The sequence below is a fragment of the Lissotriton helveticus genome, chromosome 10 (assembly GCF_964261635.1).
Source record: "Lissotriton helveticus chromosome 10, aLisHel1.1, whole genome shotgun sequence".
Lineage (NCBI taxonomy): Eukaryota > Metazoa > Chordata > Amphibia > Caudata > Salamandridae > Lissotriton > Lissotriton helveticus.
In genome coordinates, this window is record NC_136071.1 from 523,361,252 (window position 1) to 523,380,755 (window position 19,504).

General features: G+C 43.7%; 1 protein-coding gene across 1 annotated transcript in view; it reads left to right on the forward strand.

The window, feature by feature from the left end:
• Window positions 1-19,504, forward strand: part of XPO6 (exportin 6) — a 654,194-nt gene that overhangs the window by 129,868 nt on the left and 504,822 nt on the right. The window contains exons 4-5 of the mRNA XM_078663046.1: window positions 16,615-16,812; window positions 18,139-18,298. Of these exons, the coding sequence (XP_078519172.1) occupies window positions 16,615-16,812; window positions 18,139-18,298 (358 nt within the window). The remainder of the gene's footprint in view (window positions 1-16,614; window positions 16,813-18,138; window positions 18,299-19,504) is intronic.

A 19,504-nucleotide genomic window follows, 5' to 3' on the forward strand; every position in this document is an offset into this window, starting at 1 on the left:
TTGAGCAGCCCCATTCCCTTGGAGCGAAGGGACCTATTCGGCTCGTATGGTAGGGCTAAGTCGGACATATAGGAGGGGGCTTTATGATGGATAATCCTATGGCACAATAAGAGAGCTTTAAATAGTATCCTCTGCCCAATAGGCAGCCAGTGAAGGGAGGCCAGGGAGGGTTTAGAAGGAGCCCTACGAGGAAGTCTTAGCACAAGGCGTGCAGCTGAATTTTGCAGGACTTGTAACTTCCTGATGTTTTTGTCCGATGTTCCCAACAACAGCACATTGCCATAGTCAATTCGGGAGGTGATAAGTGCCTGAGTCATGGTACGCCTGGAATTCAGCGGGAGCAGGTCCAGGGTGCGGTTGAGAGTTTTCATGACTCCAAAGCACTTACCTACCGTTTTTTTGACATGGCTGTCATAAGAGAGCTTGTTGTCTATCCAGACACCCAAGTTCTTAGCTTCCTGACTAGGAGTAGGTAGAGGTCCTAAGCAGGTGGGCCACCAGTCTTTTGTCCACATTGTCTCTTTTCCTCCTATTACCAGTACCTCCGTTTTTGTACCCTTTAATTTGAGGCAATTTCCGTTCATCCATGTTGCAAGTTAACTCATGCAGGATTTGAAGTTATCGGCCTCAGCGGAGGGAGCTTGAGATAGGGAGATCAACAGTTGAGTATCGTCGGCGTAAGAGACTAGCTCTACGCCGAACGATTGAACAACCTCTGCCAGAGGAGCCATGTACAGGTTGAACAGGGTAGGACTCAGGGCAGAGCCCTGAGGTACCCCCTGTCCCAGTGTCATACTATCTGAGAGGCAGATCCCCCTTTGGACCTGGAAGCTTCTGTTGGTGAGAAAAACTTTCAGCCATCCCAGAGCCTCTTTGGTGACACCCGCCCGGTTTAGACACTGTAGCATGGTGGAATGAGCTACAGTGTCAAACGCGGCGCTGAGGTCTAGCATGATAAGGGCCATAGTCTTGCCCTCATCGGCTCCCTCTCGCAGGGTTTCGGTAGCTCTCAGGAGAGCTGTTTCAGTGGAGAATCTAGATCTGAAGCCGGACTGCGATGTGTGAAAAGCGTTTTGAGCTTCAAGATGGGCCATAAGTTGGGCATTGGCGATTTTCTCTGCTAGTTTAGCCACATAAGGTAGCAGGGAGATGGGACGTAGATTCTCCAATAGATCCTGACTTATGTTGGGCTTCTTTTTGATGGGGAGCACTATAGCTTTCTTCCATTCTGCAGGTAGGCAGGCATTGGAAAAGGATAGTTGCAGTATGTGTCTGAGGTGGGGCTCTAGAACCGACAGACTGGCTGCTAGGATTTTAGGAGGCGCAGGATCACTTGGGGAGCCGGATTTAATACTCTTACAAGTAGACACTAGTATATTGGCAGAGGGAACAGAAAAAGCGTCTAGATGGAATTGGGTGCTTATGTGATCATTACTCTCTACAAAATCAATACCAGGCATTTTGTTACCAGGAAAACTTGCATATATATTCGCGATTTTGCCAGAAAAATAATTCGCGATTTTATTGCAGGTTTCCACAGAATCGTTATGGGAGGTAGGGCTCGAGTCAATGATTGATATTTCCTTAAATATCTGAAAAAGCTCTTTCGAGGAGTTTTCAGCTTCCTGAATCCGGTCATTGTAGTGAGAGGCTTTGGATACTCGTATCTTTTTATTATATTCTTTTTGTGCTGCTTTGTACCGGGCTTTAATTTCAGGACAGAAATTTTGACGCCATTCTCTTTCAAGCTTTTTACAAGCAGTTTTGGCGCCTTGAAGCTCCTGACTAAACCAAGGGGCCGATTTATTTTTCCTCGTGGCATAAGTCACAGTGCGTTTGGGGGCAGTGATGTCCAAGGCTTTTATGATACATGCTTGCAGGTGATCATATGCTGTCTCACAATCCAGTCCTTTCGGGGGCCCAGTCTCTTGGAGGATTTTTATGAAGGAGTCTATGGAAAAGTTTTTCCATTTCCTGCGTGTGTATTGCTGTGAGCTTTGTTTGTGATGCACATTGCCATCCATTTGGAGTAGTATAGGGATGACAAAGTGATCAGACCAGGGTATTGGCTGGTGAGGCCGGATTTGGACTCCCTTCCAGTTCCCAAATACTGGGTCTAAAAGATGTCCTTGTTGGTGAGAGGGTTCGGAGTTTTTTAGCTCTAGTTGTATGGAGAGTAGCTCAGCTATGATATCTGCCGCCTCTTTATCTGATGAGTCCTCAAAATGAACATTGAGATCACCTAGTACTAATAAGCGATTTTTCCTAAGAGCAAGGTGGGTTAGGGACTCCATAAGAGTGGGAATGAAATCATAGAGCCTGCCAGGAGGACGGTATATAAGAATACTAGAAAAAGAGTGGTTAGGTCCTGTGGTTATGGTGAAGGAGCCAGCTTCACTATGGTCGACAGAAATAGGAGAGAGGGTGCATTCCATAGGCGCTTTAGTAGCGATAGCAATGCCACCTCCTCTGCCAGCCTTTCTGTCCAGTCGCGAGAGGGAATAGCCAGGTGGTAGGGCCTGAATAATGTCAGGATCTGAATATTCATCCAGCCACGTTTCCGTGAGAAACAGAATCTTAATATCATCATCTTCAAGTAAATGAGATATTTCTATACGGTGTTTCCGCATAGATCTACAGTTAAGTAAGGCTGCTTTTACTGTATTTGTCGTATTGTTAAATATCACATTATTAAGTGGCGTAAATGTACATGCGCTACAGTTCTTCATTGCTAGTGCGCTCATGGCGTGGTTGCAGCATAAGGGAGTGTGGGGCTGCAGGTCTAACAGTTCCTGTCTGCCATACCTTATGGTGGCGGGTGTAGAAGAGCCAGGGGTTACGGCCCCGCGCCCCGTCCGGCCGCGGACGGGCGCAGACGGGCTGGACTTTGGCTCGACTTCGGCGCGCTTCCGGCGCGCCCGCTGCACGCGTCCGCTGCACGCGTCCGCTGCGCGGACGCTGTCCCACACACATATATAGGGGGAGCGGGGGTCGCTAGAGCGCTGAGCTGTGAGCCCTGAACCCGGAAGTGCTGGGCTCCTCCTCACCCTCCGCTCAAACGCCCATGATTGGACGCGGCGGAACGGGGCGTGAGTGGGCGGACTACGTGGATTCCCCAAGCTCTAACTCAGCCTGGAGATGATGTGAAGTACAGGTAAAGTGAAGTGCATACCACACTAAGCACTACGGGGTAGATTTACAAGCCCATTTCGCCACAATGCGTCACTTTTCCCATGTTAAAAGTGACACAAAAGTGGCGCAAGGGGCTTGTAAATCTGCCCCTACATGTTAACATCATCGTTGGCCTGAATAGGCCCTCAAAATCGCTCATGTCACCGTTCAGCTGCCGCCAAACAATTGAAGTACCTTTGGGATATTTCGTGGCTGCCCCAGCACCTTGCACTTCCCATTTGCTAGGGCTCAAAAAACGAATGATATGCGGAGCGGCTAGCAATCATTTGAAGTACTTTTGGCACCGGGGTGCCGCGGCGCACACTTTGGGAACCACTGGATTAAACCCAGATCTGTGACTGGGGGGATGGATGTTTTGCCAATGTGCAACATTCCGTCCATCATCTTGTGTGTTTTGCTGTTTGCCCTATGTGGGAAGAGTATGCCCAGACGTGGGTCCCGTGCTCACTACGCCACTGGAGTCTAGCTATCCTGGCTGATGACGGCTGATAGCCAGAAACCGGTACTAGGATCCTTGATTCCGGTCCAGGGAAGACATGGCTTGGCAGTTCGGGCTGGACTGTTCCCATGAGGCACAGGGTCAAGACTGATTTGCATATGGCCATGTCTGAGCTGGGGTGGCGTGGTGAGCAAAATAATGATGGATTAAACCCTGATCTGTGACTGGGGGTGAATGTTTTGCCAATGTGCAACATTCCGTCCATCATCTTGTGTATTTTACAGTGGATGACACCCTTCCACAACTGAAGAAGGATAATCAAACTGTAAAGTCAATGGGAGCCCTGCAATTCAGGGGGACCCATTTAGAGGGGACAACACTGATCCAAAGATCGGTAGACAGAGGATGTTTCTCAAGTACAACTTCACATAAGGTGTTTCGCGTTGGTACTTTTAGTTTGTGACTGAACCATTATGTTCTCAAATTTGTCACATTGATATGCCTGAGCTTGGAAGCTTTATGTGACCTTCCTTTTGTTTGATTTCCTGCTGCATTGTTTTTATCTCGCTTCAATAAATATAAATGTGTATTCCATTTGAGTATCATACGTAGATTTAATTGTATATTTATGTATAACTGATGTGTGAAATTTCTTGCTTAAGGAACTGCTGTTCCTTTAGAAACACGTATATCCGTGGTCCCTTTATACCCTTAGGTCTCCCTTGTCCCTTAAAAATATAAGATTGTGGTTCTTCACAAATTCCCTATATTAGTAAAAACGAAATTTCATGCCCTTATACTGAATTTCCTTGTTAGGCAAGAAACTTGAACCAGTCTTCTCATACTTTTCATTAAATAGAAAGCACTAAAAATGTATATTTATGTGCTCTGTCTAATCCCTAGTGTTTGAAACAAGATATAATACCGTCACAGAAACCGTGATGATCTGGTGGTCTTCTTTGAAAAGAAGATTAGCATGATCTTAGAGGATATTGGAGTTGCTCTAAAGGCAGATCAGCCAACTCACAACTGAAGCATTCCTATGACTTGGAAACGATTATTCCCAGGAATGGGACTAAACAGGACTTTCCTGTCCCCAGGTCTAATATACAAGACTTGGAGACTTTTACCTCTAAATATGGCGACAGACTGGACTCTTCTACGAATAGTTACCATCAATTTGACTGTTTTGATCCAATTTCTGAGGAAAGCTTCTGCAATATTGCTATGATGTCTGCATCTCTTTTAGACCCTCTCACACCCAGAGAACAGAAAAAGTGGGCGTACAAGCTAATGCCACTGTTACAACTTTGTAACCAGTCCCTGTAATCCAGGCTGGTACTTCGAAGGTGGAAAAAGGCCATAGTTAGGCCCCTGCTGAAAAAATCATCTGCAGACCCAGCGGTTCTAGGCAATTATAGGCCTCTTTCTCTCCTACCTTTTCCCGCAAAAATACTGGAACGTCAAGTCAGCAGGATTTTATCTGCATAGTTAGTCACACTCCTTGTTAGAGGAGGATAAATGTGGATTTAGACTTGGCCACGGCACAGACACAGCCCTATTGAGCGCCATGGACGAGATCCATATGAGGGTAGATAGTGGCCAATATACAATATTAATTTTGCTTGACCTGTCTGCAGCCTTAGATACGGTTAATCACCACACCCTGCTAGCAAGACTAGCTTTCCTGTGTGTTGCTGATACTATATTAGAGTGGATGAAATCCCAGTTGCAGGATCACTACCAGGCAGTGGCCTACTACCCCCCTACTGTTCAGGCTTCAGATGCGTCCAACAAGGTTCCTCCCTTTCCCCTCTTCTCTTTAATCTCTATATCTACCCTCTTATCTTCTCTCTCCGTGAGCTGGGGGTCTCCGTGTATAACTACGCTGACGACCTCCAGCTCATCTTTGATCTTTCTACTCCTGACTCCTCTTCCTTTTTTAGTTCTACTTTAGTCTTTATTTCGGACTGGATGATCACGAACCACCTTAAGTTAAATCCCGACAAGACGGAGCTTGTCCTCACTGGTGGTCCCTCTAATCCCTGGTCCCCAACTTACTGGCCCCTTTCTCTTGGTACCCCCCCTCTCCCAGTCCCTTCTGTTCGCACTCTAGGCATCAAGGTCAGCAATGACCTCTCATGCATTCCCAAGTTAGCTCCGTAATTTCATCTTGTTTTTTATCCCTCCGTCTCATCCGTAAAATCTCCCGTTTCTTTTCCACTGACGCCCTCAAATCCATCATCACGGCCCTCATCACCTCCCGCCTTGATTACGGGAACGGCCTCTATTCCGGTATCCCTGCCTTTGAAATGCGCCGGCTTCAGGCCATCCAAAATCAGGCCGCCCGGCTCATTTTTCATCTTCCCAAATTCTCTCACATCACGCCTGTCCTCAAGTCCCTTCACTGGCTTCCTGTACGCTTTCGCTCTTCTTTCAAATTAGCATGCTTAGCCTTCTTAGCCTACACTCATTCAGCCCCTCTTTTTATTGTTTCTCTGATCACCCCCTACATTCCTGCTCGCACTCTTCGCTCATCTTCTCAACTCCTTCAAGTCCCCCGCTATTGTAAAGCCCGAATCGGCGGCACTCGTTTCTCGGTTTTGGCCCCCCAGTTTTGGAATAGTCTTCCATTATCCATCCGATCGATCCCTACTTACTCTTCCTTCCGTAAAGCATTAAAAACTTTTCTTTTTCTCCAGGCTTTCCCCGGTTAGTTCCTCTGGTTGCAGTGTAGAATCCGATTTCCCCCCCCCCCCCCCCCCCCAGCGCCAGGAAGCCGCTTGGCCACAGAGCGCTTAATCAAGTTTCTTTTCATTTCATTTAATTTCATTTCATTTCAACATAAAGTGCCACAAGAGTCGGCACTTAGCTCCGTGCTGTTCAATATCTATATGAAGTCACTAATCTCCCTAATACAATTGCACAACATTACTTTGATTAACTACGAAAATTATGCACAGCTGATCATGTCACTCAACAACAATCAACAGGATACTGTAAAGATCTTTCAGAATTGTTTAGTAGACATTGTAAAATGGATGAACGCAAACTCCCTTAAAATAAATGAGGATAAAACAAAATTTCGCTGCTGCTCAGCGAATAATATTCCCATGACTTTATCCCCAAACTTTGGCCACTACTTACAGAGATGGAGCTGCACTCATCAGAAGCTCTACGTAACCTCGGAGTTACCTTTGATTAACATCTTTCCCTTAAGAAGCATGTCACTAAAGTGGCTGGAGTTTGCTTTGAATTACTCCTTGGTCTCCGAAAGCTATTTCCAGTGCTACGTGCACATGCCAAGTCCTTAATTATACAGAGCGTTGTACTTCGTAACCTAGAGTACTGCAATGCTAGTCTCCTTGGTGCCCTTGACTATCTGATTAAGAGATTGCAAAGAGTCCAGATAGCTGCGGGTAAACTGGTACTAAATAGACCTTGAAGATCCTCTGCATCCAATGCCCTTGGGGAACTTCATTGACTCCCTGTGGAGCAGAGGATTATTTTCAAATCCATGTGTATTGTGTTTAAAACCCTTCAGAAAAAGGGTCCTGTATCGCTGCAACGCAGATTGAATGACGTGCTCAGAGGAGACCGCTACAATCTGCCTCGGCTAATCTTATTCAGCTGCACAGGTTCCGAAAGGTTGGGCAAGGTGGACAAGCCTTCTCAGTGAAAGCTGCTCAGTCATGGAATAGGCTTCCACCTACTCTGAGAACGCATACAGACTTGATGAAATTTAGGAAAGCCCTAAACACCTGGTTATTTCCAAAACACTATATGCCTGTGATGGACATACTATCTCTCTGCTAGCTCTCCTTGAGTAATCTGTGCTCAGGGCCAGGATACCAGCCTGGTCACCATGTTTTTAGGTCGAGGGACCATTAAGCTGCGAAGCAGCTTCCGGTCCGGAGAATTAATGTCTCTCAGTAGCTCAGTAGATCCCGCCTCCTTGCCCCGTCTCTTCTCCATTGGCTGGCTTCCTAAACGGAGGCCAGCCATTGGAGGAGAGATCCGTCACTCCGATGTAGCCCCGTCCTTTTCGGATTTGGGGGCGTAATTTTTGCTGTTCTTTAGACAGTGACGTCGTCCGTCACTCAGCACAGCAAAACACGCCCCCAAATCCAAAAAATGCCGTAAGCTTTGTGGCCGCCATTGTTGCCCAGCCGGCGCCGAGTAAGGAGGCCTCCGTTGGAGGCCCTTAAGTATACTTTGTTTTTTCTTCTTTGCAGGTTTTTCCATTTGCGAGAGAAAATCGAATCGGCAGTCGTTCCAGCAGCGTATTGGACGCCCACGCATCCTTTTGTCCCATATTTCTACCGGTGACTGCAGATTCCATTCTAGGCGTAGGGGATGGTTTCCACCAGCGATGCGCTTCTACGCGGGGATCGGCTCTGGAACATGGTTACGACCGGCGAGTCACGAGCATTCGAGCACCGTCGAAGGCTCACACCGATTTCAGCTAAGTGTGGGGGCAGAGTGAATTTTGGCTGGGGAAGTGCGCATTTTACAACTGAGTGCGGTTGTGTCGCCCGTTTTTATTGATCGTTCGGAGCTCGCAGGGTTCGAGTTCCTGGGAATTGCCATTGACAGCATTTGGCCCGCATTTTATATATGCGCAAGGTTTGGCGTGTTGTGGCCATTGAGTGCGAATGTTATCTTAAGCAGCCACTTCAGCAAGCTACAGTTTGGCTTTGAAACGTGTAGCACATTTTTAGCCGTGGGCATCGCCGGCAGTGTGTCTCTGTGTGGACACTGTCCCATCTCTTCGGAGGGCATTAATGGGAGCATATGTGTGTGTGTGTAACTCTCCAGTCGGTACTTCTATAGGGGTGGAGTAGTGTAAGAACACCTCGTCAGGGGGCGCGAGCGAGGGCTGTGAAAGCACCCCTTTAGTCGGTACTAGTGCAGGTGGCGGAAGAAGAGGGCGAGAGTAGCCGAGGGTTGTGGGGGTTATTCATTGGGCTCTTACGGCTGGCACAAGGTTTTGTAATGTTTTCGCGGCAAAGAGTACATTAGCTGCACAAGACTTAACGAGCGAGTCTCAAGACATGTAGTGATCACGCCGAACTAGAGTGAGTGAGTTGCAGCAGCTCTGGGCACACCCAGGAAGGGACGAGTGTACCACTTCACTTCGAACCCTTGAAGGTGCGGGCAGTAACTTGCTGGAGGACACTTGTGGGGTTTATGAGAGCACATCTCCAAAATGCATTAGTGGTTTTGCCCAGGACTCTTTTAGAATCCCTTCTGTAGTGTGTATTAAAACAATGCATAGTATGAAGGTGAAAGTGTGCCGAAGCGCCTTCAGAAGCTTCATAGAGTGTGGGGTGGTCTCATCTTTTCTCAGGTATATTATGTACCTGGTCGGAGGGCACTCACGAGAGCATTCCCCCTTTTCTCTGAGAATGTCACAGTTATCATTAGGGACTTAGGGGATCAGCCGCGCTAACCCCCAATCATTAGGGGGAACAGGTCAGAACAGTGCCAAGGAAAAGGGTGGCAGTAAAAAGATCAATTATCGATCAGTGAAGAACGGCGGTGTAATAAAGGCCTCTGTAGTCCCAGCGGTGCAGCCCCCCCCCCCTTTCAGGGGACTCCCATTCAATTAAAAGCATACGAAGAGTGGTGACGTGGGAGTCTCTGGAGCCACTCGTCACGTTCTGCCGGGAGCCCCATCATTTTGTGGTATGCCACTAGAGAGGAAAGTCAGTTTGGTTCAGGACAGCTCTTAGAACTCCCATGTTGTTAAGAGTAAGTAAAAGCATAGGGTGATGTGAACTGTGTCAACTACAGAATAAAGATCAAATAGCTGTAACGACACAACTTACTTTGAGTCAACAGTAGTTAATATTATTCTGTGTGACTCAATGCTTTTTCACTGCTGGGCCAGGACACAATCCACTTTGGTAATCTATAAAAAGGTTATTTTTTCTTTGAAAGCTGGTATTTCTCTGCAGGTAGATCTTTTAATAAGTATGCCTAATACATGATATTGGAAATTAGCTTCAGTTTTGTGGGTCTGCATGGTCAGGATCTCTCAGTTCTTTCTGACCCTCAAATCTTAGGAGGGAATTATTAACGAGCAGTTAAATAACTTTGAAAGGCTCCTTAAGAAGATCCAAATGGACCACAGGCAACAATTCCTAATTCAATTGAGACACTGCTGAAAGGATTACGCTGACTGCTCAGGTTGCAGGGCTGGGCAGCGCTGACTAGGCCTGGTGAAACTTTTAAAACTCTTCCTCTGGGTACCAGCGGGGGAAGCGTTATGAAAGGCTGAAGGCACAAATTAAACTCTGGCAGCCGTGTTCAGCCCGGACTCACGTGGTGTGACCTATCCTGCAGCAGGCACCACCAAGCTGAGACTGTCCCGCAGCTGCATTGTGTTATATTCAAATTGATGGCATCGTCCCTTCATTGCTGCACTCTCTGCTCAGCCCCGCCCCCATCCAGGCTGCAGCCCTCACTCCTCCACTGCACCATCACTCACTGCTGCACTCTCTCCTCAGCCTCTTACGGTACCGTCCTTCACTGATGCACTCTCCTCAGCCTCTCGCTGCACCATCCCTTCACTCTCTCCTCAGCTCCACTATACCGTCCCTTCGAACTCTCTCTCACTACCTCACTCTCTCTGACTACCTCACTCTCTTTCACTAACTCACTATCTCTCTCACTACCTCACACACTACTACACTATCTCTCATTCACTCTCTCTCTACCTCAACCTCTACCTCACTACTCAACTCTCTCTTTCTCACAGCATCACAATATCACTACCACAGTAACTATCTCTCTAACACACTACTTCACAACTTCACTCTCTCTATCTCACTACCTCACTCTCTCTACATCACTACCTCACTCTATCTATTACTATCTCACTCTCACTGCCTCACTATATCACGACACTCTCTCTCAAAAATTCACTACAACACTCTCTCACTACCGCACAACTTCACTCTCTCTCTCTCTCTCTCTAACTCACTGCTTCACTCTCTATCTCACTACCTCACACTCTCTATATACTACCTCACTCCATTTCTATCTCACTATCTCTCTCACTATATCACGACACACACTCTCTAAAGTTCACTACATCACTCTCTCACTACCCCACAACTTCACTCTCTCTCTAACTCACTACTTCACTCTCTCTCTATCTCACTACCACACTCTCTCTCTCTCTCTCTCTCTCTCTCTCTCTCTCTCTCTCTCTCTCAAATACACTTACTCACTTTCACTCTCTCATACACTACCTCACTCTCTCTAGCTCACTACTTCACAACATCGCTCTGTTTCTATCTCAATACAGCACAACAACTCTCACCCTCACTACCTCATTCTTTCACTACCTCACTCTCTCTATCTCTCACTACCTCACTCTATATCTACTTCACTCTCCCACAAAACAAAAATAACTACATCACTACTCAAATTATATCTATAAAACTATCTCACTCTCTCTCTCACTAACTCTCTCCATAACATCACTCTATTTCGATATCACTCTCACTACCTAACTATAACACAAGTCACTCAAAAAATAACTACAACACTCTCTCGCTGACTCACTCTCTATCTCACTAGCTCACAAGTTCACTCTCTCTCCAACTCACTACGTCACTCTCTATCTCACTAACTCTCTCTTTCTATCTCACTAAGTCACTTTCACTCTCTTACACTACCTCAATCCTTCTCTATCTCACTACGTCACAACATCTCTTTCTATCTCACTAAGTCACTTTCACTCTCTCTTACACTACCTCAATCCTTCTCTATCTCACTAAGTCACAACATCACTCATTGTTTCTATCTCACAACCACCAAAAATCACTCTCCATCACTAACTCACTCTTTCACTACCTCACTCTCTCTGTCTCACTACCTCACTCTATCTACCTCACTCTCTCTCACTACCTCACTCTCTCTCTATCTCACTACCTCACAAACTCACTCACTGTTTCTATCTCACTACCTCAGAACATCCCTCTACCTCACTTTCACTACCTCACTCTCTCTGTCTCTCACTACCTCACTCTCTATCTACCTATCTCTCACTACATAACTCTCTACTCCACTCTATCTCACTACCTCACTATCTCACAACTTCTCTCTCAAAACACCACTACCTCACTCTCTCACTACCTCACTCTCTCACTACCTCACTCTAGCTCACAACCTCACAACGTCACTCTTTCTCTAACTCACTACCTCAATGACTCTCTATCTCGCTACCTCACTCTTTCTATCTCACTAACTCACTTTCACTCTTTCACTATCTTTCTCTATCTCACTACATCACAACATCACTCTATGCTTATATCTCACTACCTCACAACATCCCTCTCCCTCACTACCTCACTCTTTACTACCTCACTCTCTATCTCACTACCTCACTCTCTATCTACCTCACTCTCTATTTCAATACATCACTCTCTCTCTATTTCAATACCTCACTCGCTCTCTATTTCAATACCTCACTCGCTCTCTCTCTCTCTCACTACCTCACTCTCTCTGCTAATGCAATAGGTATCACATATGCAAAAAACAAAGCTAATGCCAATACAAATGGCAATGCCATTTATTTAGGGATACAAAAAAGATAAAAAAATGAGCAATTCCAATAGCTCTACCTATAATATTGCCGAGACCATTGCATTGTAAATGCTTGTTTATATATACTACAAATAAATATAAATAATCTGTATTTCTTATTTTCTAATGTGTTAGTTTGTTTGCTAGTGGATATAAAGGCTCATGTTTGCTGGTGGATATAAAGGCATGTGAATTAGGCAGATACCTTTGAGTTGATTGTTGTCTTCAGTTTTCATTCATAAAAATGCCATAGTCCACTGATGGTTTGTTGATTGGATTGTACTTTAGCTACAGGTTTACAAGACCTTAAATGAAATACATTTTTGGAGGAAATAATTTACTATAATTTATAATTGGTTTTCTGAATGCTGTAGTCTGCATTTGTATTTATAGATGAAATGGTGTTGGTGCTGTTTTGGTTTTGAGCTGTAATACTTCTGTTCTCTAGATAATAGCTTGCATTTCTGCCCACCTTTTCATCAACCCTCTCCAGCTAATCGAACTACTCTGTCCATGGCAATGTTTGTAAACCTGGGTTCTCTGGCATCTAAACCAGTTAGCAGCTGAGGGTTTTTCCGCCATACTGGTGATCACGGTTTTCTGAGGTTAAGTGACTTCACGATTAAGCCTTTATAGTTCTTTTTTAACTCCACAAAATGCATACAAAGCCTGCATCCCTTTTTCCACTACACCTCTTGGACATTCTAAGGTACCCAGGGTTTCTGAATTCCCCTGGAGGAACCCAAGAATATAGGCAAAGTATAGCAAAATCTGGGGTTTATTTCCTTAGAAAATGGTCAAAAGTGCTGTACATTCAGCAGTGTTTTTCTTCTAAAGAAATGGCTTCAACAAAAGGGTTATTGTTCTAAGAGCATCATCTCTCAGCAGTATGGAATAAGCAGAACTATCAATGAAAAATGACCACAGTGTTTGGGTTTTTTGAAGTGCTAGTCCATTTTACCTACTTTTTGTGGCTTAAATCTATTGCAGTTTGTGGTAGAAACTGTGACATGAAACTGGAAAGCTATACATCTCTGAAAACTAGACACAATTCCGAATTCAGCAAGGGGTCATTTGTGTATTTGGCTCATGGGTTTCCCTCTGAAACTAATGGTAGAAATCAAAAGTAGCTGAATCAGTCATTCTGGATTTACACCAAGAGTTGAGCTAGGGTTTGGAACCTGGGAACTATGCGTCATTAGAAATTATTCCCAAACTCCATCAGAAATCTGGTCATGGAGGGCACTAATGTGTGAGGCGCAGAGGCTGACTGGTAGGGAAGCTGATGTATGTTCCTGAGCACACTAGTCATTACAGGATGTCAGGGACAGAGCCCCAGGATAGTAGAATAAAGGTTGGCACGTTAATAGAAAGCAATACTGACAACTACTTGAAAGGAAGATACTCCTTTGTGCTGAAACGTGTGTCCTCATTTGAATACCTTTCATCCTGCACAGTTTTCTACTTACACAACTAACATGTAGAATGCTACTCAAATAGCACTCTGTACCAACATTTGGGACATATCTGGGGGTGTAGACAGCCTCCCATTCAGGGTTACAAGAAACATCTGCTTCCCTCCATGTAGCTTCACCTGCTGGCGTGGTGTACATTGTGTGCACCTGGAGCCCAGCAAAACCTAGAGCTCTTCTGTCAGAAAAGTTAAGGAGCAACTCCACCACTGTTAGTTTCATTGATGGAAAAACACAAAATATGACAATGTCTAATTAATAGGACACAGGTAGCACAATAACCATGTTACATAAGCATTTACATTTCTGTAGTTTGTGGACTGCTGGACCATGCATGTCTTTAATGTACCAACCTGTTGGCCATCTTTGGACCATGAAGTTCTGCCTCTGATTCAGCCGGCCTGGGTTCTCCATCTGGGTCTACTTCCCTAGGGCTGCCTCCCTGAGTTCCCGCTCTGGGTATGCCTCTCTGGGTTCAGCCTCTTGGTCTGTTTCTCATGGATGAGCCCAGTCTTATGCCTGAGAGTCTGCTTCTCGGGCATCAGAATTATTTGCTTCTTGAGCGACAGCGTCTTATAGACAGGCCTCAGTCTTGCTTGCCGAAGTCATCTAGTCTCAGTAACAATTTTGGAAATCAATTTTATTCATCACTGTTTTTAAAGCCGAACCTTGAGAATGTTCTGACAAAAGAATCCAAATCTGACAAAGAAAATACGTATGGTTTGTCATGTGATAATACAAAATTACCAAAAATGCGACAACCTACACACCCTTTATATCTGCTTTGTCCCTTAATCAAAATTATTCACTAAATTGTATGTAGGTGCTTTCAAATCCTGGTCGACCCCTCCCAGGTTCAGAATATGTCAACAAAAAAAGACAGGACACCCGTCGTTGAGACGCACTATTCACTGGTCCAAAATGGAGCCTAACTAATTATCTACAAATACTTTTCAATACAATTTGATATCTCTTTACAACAATCGTGCTTGCATGTGTACAAACTATACATTTACAAATTATACGAAAATATTGACATGCATAAACATTAGACCACACTGAGACTTCGTTGTTTCCCTTTAATTCTTATGCTTCATCGTGAGTTCACTGAAGTTCAATAAGTCTTGCAATTCAGTTCATCATGTCCCATGCATGAATTCACGGTTTGAACAATACCCAATGCATTTCGGTTTCAAAAACCTTCATCAGGGGAATTAACTGCAAATAACAGAAAACAAGAAACACTCCTCTGTAATTCCAACTCAGAGTGCTTGATGCATGTAAAAGAAATAGGGATAGATAACGCCAATCTCGGCATGCATATAATCAAAATAGTTTATCATACTCATGTTAAATGTAAATTGTAAGTGCAGACATGCTTGCTGCTGTGGACCCCTGTGTATACAATGTGCACTCGTAGTCTAAAGACAGTGTAGAAAAAGTGTAGAGAAAAGTGTAAAGGGTATCACCTCCGTGGCTGCCAAATATACCACATACCTGTTGCCAGATAACGTAACCTCACTCTACGAGTATGTAAAAAGACCTGATATGCTCAAAATGGGCGGAACTGTAAGGAAACACAAATAAAACCACTCATGACTAAATACGCCACTATGGTCATTTGCTAACTCATGGTTACCTCTGTACCTCAAACCAAACGTACCTGTTTGTGTCCAAATCGTATCCTGAGGTTCGCTAAGTACTGCCAAGGTCGACAGAAACGCCCTGGTTATCGTTTTGATCTTTCCATATTATAGAGGAGAGATTTTTGACACACAGCGTTACCAGAGCGTTTCTGTCGACATTGGCGGTACTTAGCGAACCTCAGGATACGATTTGGACACAAACAGGTACGTTTGGTTTGAGGTACAGAGGTAACCATGAGTTAGCAAATGATCATAGTGGCGTATTTAGTCATGAATGGTTTTATTTGTGTTTCCATAAAGTTCCGCCCATTTTGGGCATATCAGGTGTTTTTACATACTCGTAGAGTGAGGTTACGTTATCTGGCAACAGGTATGTGGTATATTTGGCAGCCACGGAGGTGATACCCTTTACACTTTTCTCTACACTTTTTCTACACTGTCTTTAGACTACGAGTGCACATTGTATACACAGGGATCCACAGCAGCAAGCATGTCTGCACTTACAATTTACATTTAACATGAGCATGATAAACTATTTTGATTATATGCATGCCGGGATTGGCGTTATCTATCCCTATTTCTTTTACATGCATCAAGCACTTTGAGTTGGAATTACAGAGGAGTGTTTCTTGTTTTCTGTTATTTGCAGTAAATTCCCCTGATGAAGGTTTTTGAAACCGAAATGCATTGGGTATTGTTCAAACCATGAATTCATGCATGGGACATGATGAACTGAATTGCAAGACTTATTGAACTTCAGTGAACTCACGATGAAGCATAAGAATTAAAGGGAAACAACGAAGTCTCAGTGTGGTCTAATGTTTATGCATGTCAATATTTTCGTACAATTTGTAAATGTATAGTTTGTACACATGCAAGCACGATTGTTGTAAAGAGATATCAAATTGATTTGAAAAGTATTTGTAGATAATTAGTTAGGCTCCATTTTGGACCAGTGAATAGTGCGTCTCAACAACGGGTTTCCTGTCTTTTTTGTTGTCATGTGATAAGCCAGCAGATTTAGTGTGTGTTACCTGATTAGCATATTTCTTTTGCAATTAAGCAAAAACATTCCATAGGCCCATTAAGGAGCACAACACGTTCCCTTAAGTTGTAAAATTGTAAATCATTAATATTTTATACACTTTATTTCAGTGTAGTTTATCTGTGATCTTTTTAATAAAACATAAACAAACTGCAAATAATGTGTCATGCATTTGCTGCTGGGCATACCTTGTCAACTCTTCCTTTGTTTTGTCTTTTGAAGAACCTGATCAATAAGATGTGGTTGGGGGTACCCTCTCCAGATAAGATGGAAATTAGGAACTGCCTGCCCAAACTCCTCTTGGCCCACCACAAGTCTTTGCCCTACTTCATCCGCAACAAACTCTGCAAGGTCATCGTGGATATTGGTAGACAGGATTGGCCCATGTTTTACCATGACTTCTTCACCAACATCCTGCAGGTAAGGAGGAGCTGGGAACAGTGTATGGGGAAACTGTCCTTGAGGCCTACATGCCATCTCTTCACCAAGTTCCAATCTCCTGTCTGTCCATTATTCAAGTAGAAATTAAAAGAATGCTTGTTCATGGTTACTCCTGCTGTCCTCTTTGTATACATCTTGAGATTGGTTGTCTTGTATTTGAAAATAGTCTTCTGTACATTGGGCTTATGTACTCTACTACCCTACCTGCCTCTTCCCCTGCCATCCTGCCTGCTGCGTCCCCTGCTTAATGATCACTAGCACTTGGCTGTCTAGAGGAAGTCCGACAAATTACTGTAGAAGAGACATTGTTTATATCAAGGTTTAACTGTTGGCCTTTCCTAGAGTAAGTCTATTTTTAGTCTATCATTCAAAGTGCCATTTAAGTCTGTTTCGCCTTCGAAGAAAATTATATATTCATTTGGGCTACTTTTTGGTTTATTTATGATGAGCGCCCATTCTAGTGCTTCCAGGGGGTGTAGAAACATTGATGTGGCACAAAATATCTCAACACGTTTACTTTGAGAAAGGTGCTTAGTCTTTACATAAAAAACACATTTAACAAAAATAAAGTATGCAGATTTAACTTTTTAAATGTATTGTGTGCAACTACTTTTGAGATAGTATGATAGCTTGCCAGATTGGTTATTTACAACAGTAGTTCTATTTTGTTATTGATCAGTAGGTTATAGGGTATAGTGTTATCGGTCTATCAGAAGAGCAACTCTGAACTCCCTGGCCCACTCCAATTTTGCCCTAGGTCCTGAATAGTGATACTATAGACATGCACTGCAGCATTAGTGGACAAGTAGTCAAAAATTCGAAGCCTGGATCCTTCTTCATTGATTAATGCTCCGGTTACCTACTGAGTTGACAGTTGTTTGGGGTAGGTAGAAGACATCTGATCGACCAATTCTATTGCTCACAAATGCCCAATGCAAGTGTGTACAACTGATGCTATACACCCAAACAGTTAAGGTTCGTGCAAATCTTAGCCTTTGTTGTGCATATGAGGCTAGATATGGTAAGTATTAAGTAGTATGGAGTTAAGTATAATGAGTTCTAACAATGTGCAGCTTCGTGAATGGATGCAATTGACTCCCCTGCACCAAAGTAAAAGAAGTGGTTTACCCATGTCCAATTCTGTTATAATTGTTTGTTTGAAACTTAGTTGGAGATGCGGTGCAGCAGAATAGTTAACTCTGTGTGGCAAGATTAGTCAATAAAATTGCTTGATTTGTAACATTTACTGGCAAAACAGTAATTGTGTACGCTCATGACCAGTCTCCTACTGACTCTCCCATCCAGTTAATTCAATCTCCTTCTACAATGCCGCTGGGCCTAATCATGTTAAAGACAACATCAGAGGAGCTTGCATGCCCACGTGAAGACTTGAGCGTGGCACGAAAGGAGGAGCTGCGCAAACTGCTGCTGGGTCAAGTGCCAACCGTACTGGGACTTCTCACAGGTAAACATCAAAATAAAAATTCTAATGAAAACAAGCTGAATCTTCTGCACTGATCCTGCTGTAATGTGTAGTCTCCAGAAAAGTAAATGTGTCCTACAAATCACTAAAGTGCTCTACTGAAATGTTGATAAAGTTACATGAATTGCACAAAGCTGTGGCTGCTCTTTAGAGTTTTGTGTACCTACCTTGGTAGTAAAATAGCAAAGGCTTAGATGTACTGCAAACCCATCGGACCCATTATTGCTGAAACCTGAACTTCCAATTTATAAAAAGATTTCTAGTTTACTTTGAGCTCAACTAAACACTTATTTAAATATCTTGCAATGGTGCAGTTGTTCAAGTATTTTTGTTGCCAACATTAGTAACTGAATGCATCTCAAAGAAAGGAAAGCTTTTAGCGAGGAATTTATGGCCAATTTATTTGCTTCACACATGGTTGTGCTCTGTCTGCCTCCACCGGACCAAGCGTTGACCACTATAGAATGTGACTTTTAATGAGTCGGAGGAGAGCAGGATGACATGGAGCATGGAATACCTAGCATTATCATAATTTCACTACCCTTCATCCGCTCTCTCATCCTTACTGCACTCACAAAGCATTTATCTTGGTAATGTATAGCATGCCTCCACCTTACATAACTAAAAACAAATGTGAGCACTGGGTGATGGACAGATAGAGAGGAACACTCATGGATAGGCAACCACACCTTATATGCCATAAAGTGATGGCATTCTTTTTGAGAACCTTCATGGTCCAGTCTACAGCATTAACAATCTGCAATTATGCCAGTGTATTTTATTCTATCAAAGCGGACCTTCTTCAGTGCTGTAAATCGTGTGTATAGCATGTACCAATATACATTTAAAATAAAAAGATAAAAAACATAGATCACAGTACTTCACCAATAGTACTTAAAAAAAATATATCTTCTGTATACATTTAGACATACGTTTTAATTCCATATATGTATCAACGGTGTAGCTTTCTCCTTTCTTTTCTACAAAAAATTTGATTCACAAGGTTTAACAGATATGTACATGAACACCTAGGGTCAATAAATGTCCAACTATTTTTAAGATAATTCAGGAACCAAATACAATGCCAGCGTGGATTTCTTTAAATGTAATACAACGGCATTGTATTAGGAGTGGAGAATTGTTACCCTGAAAAGTTTATAAAAATCAAGTCAAGGTTCACAAACTTTT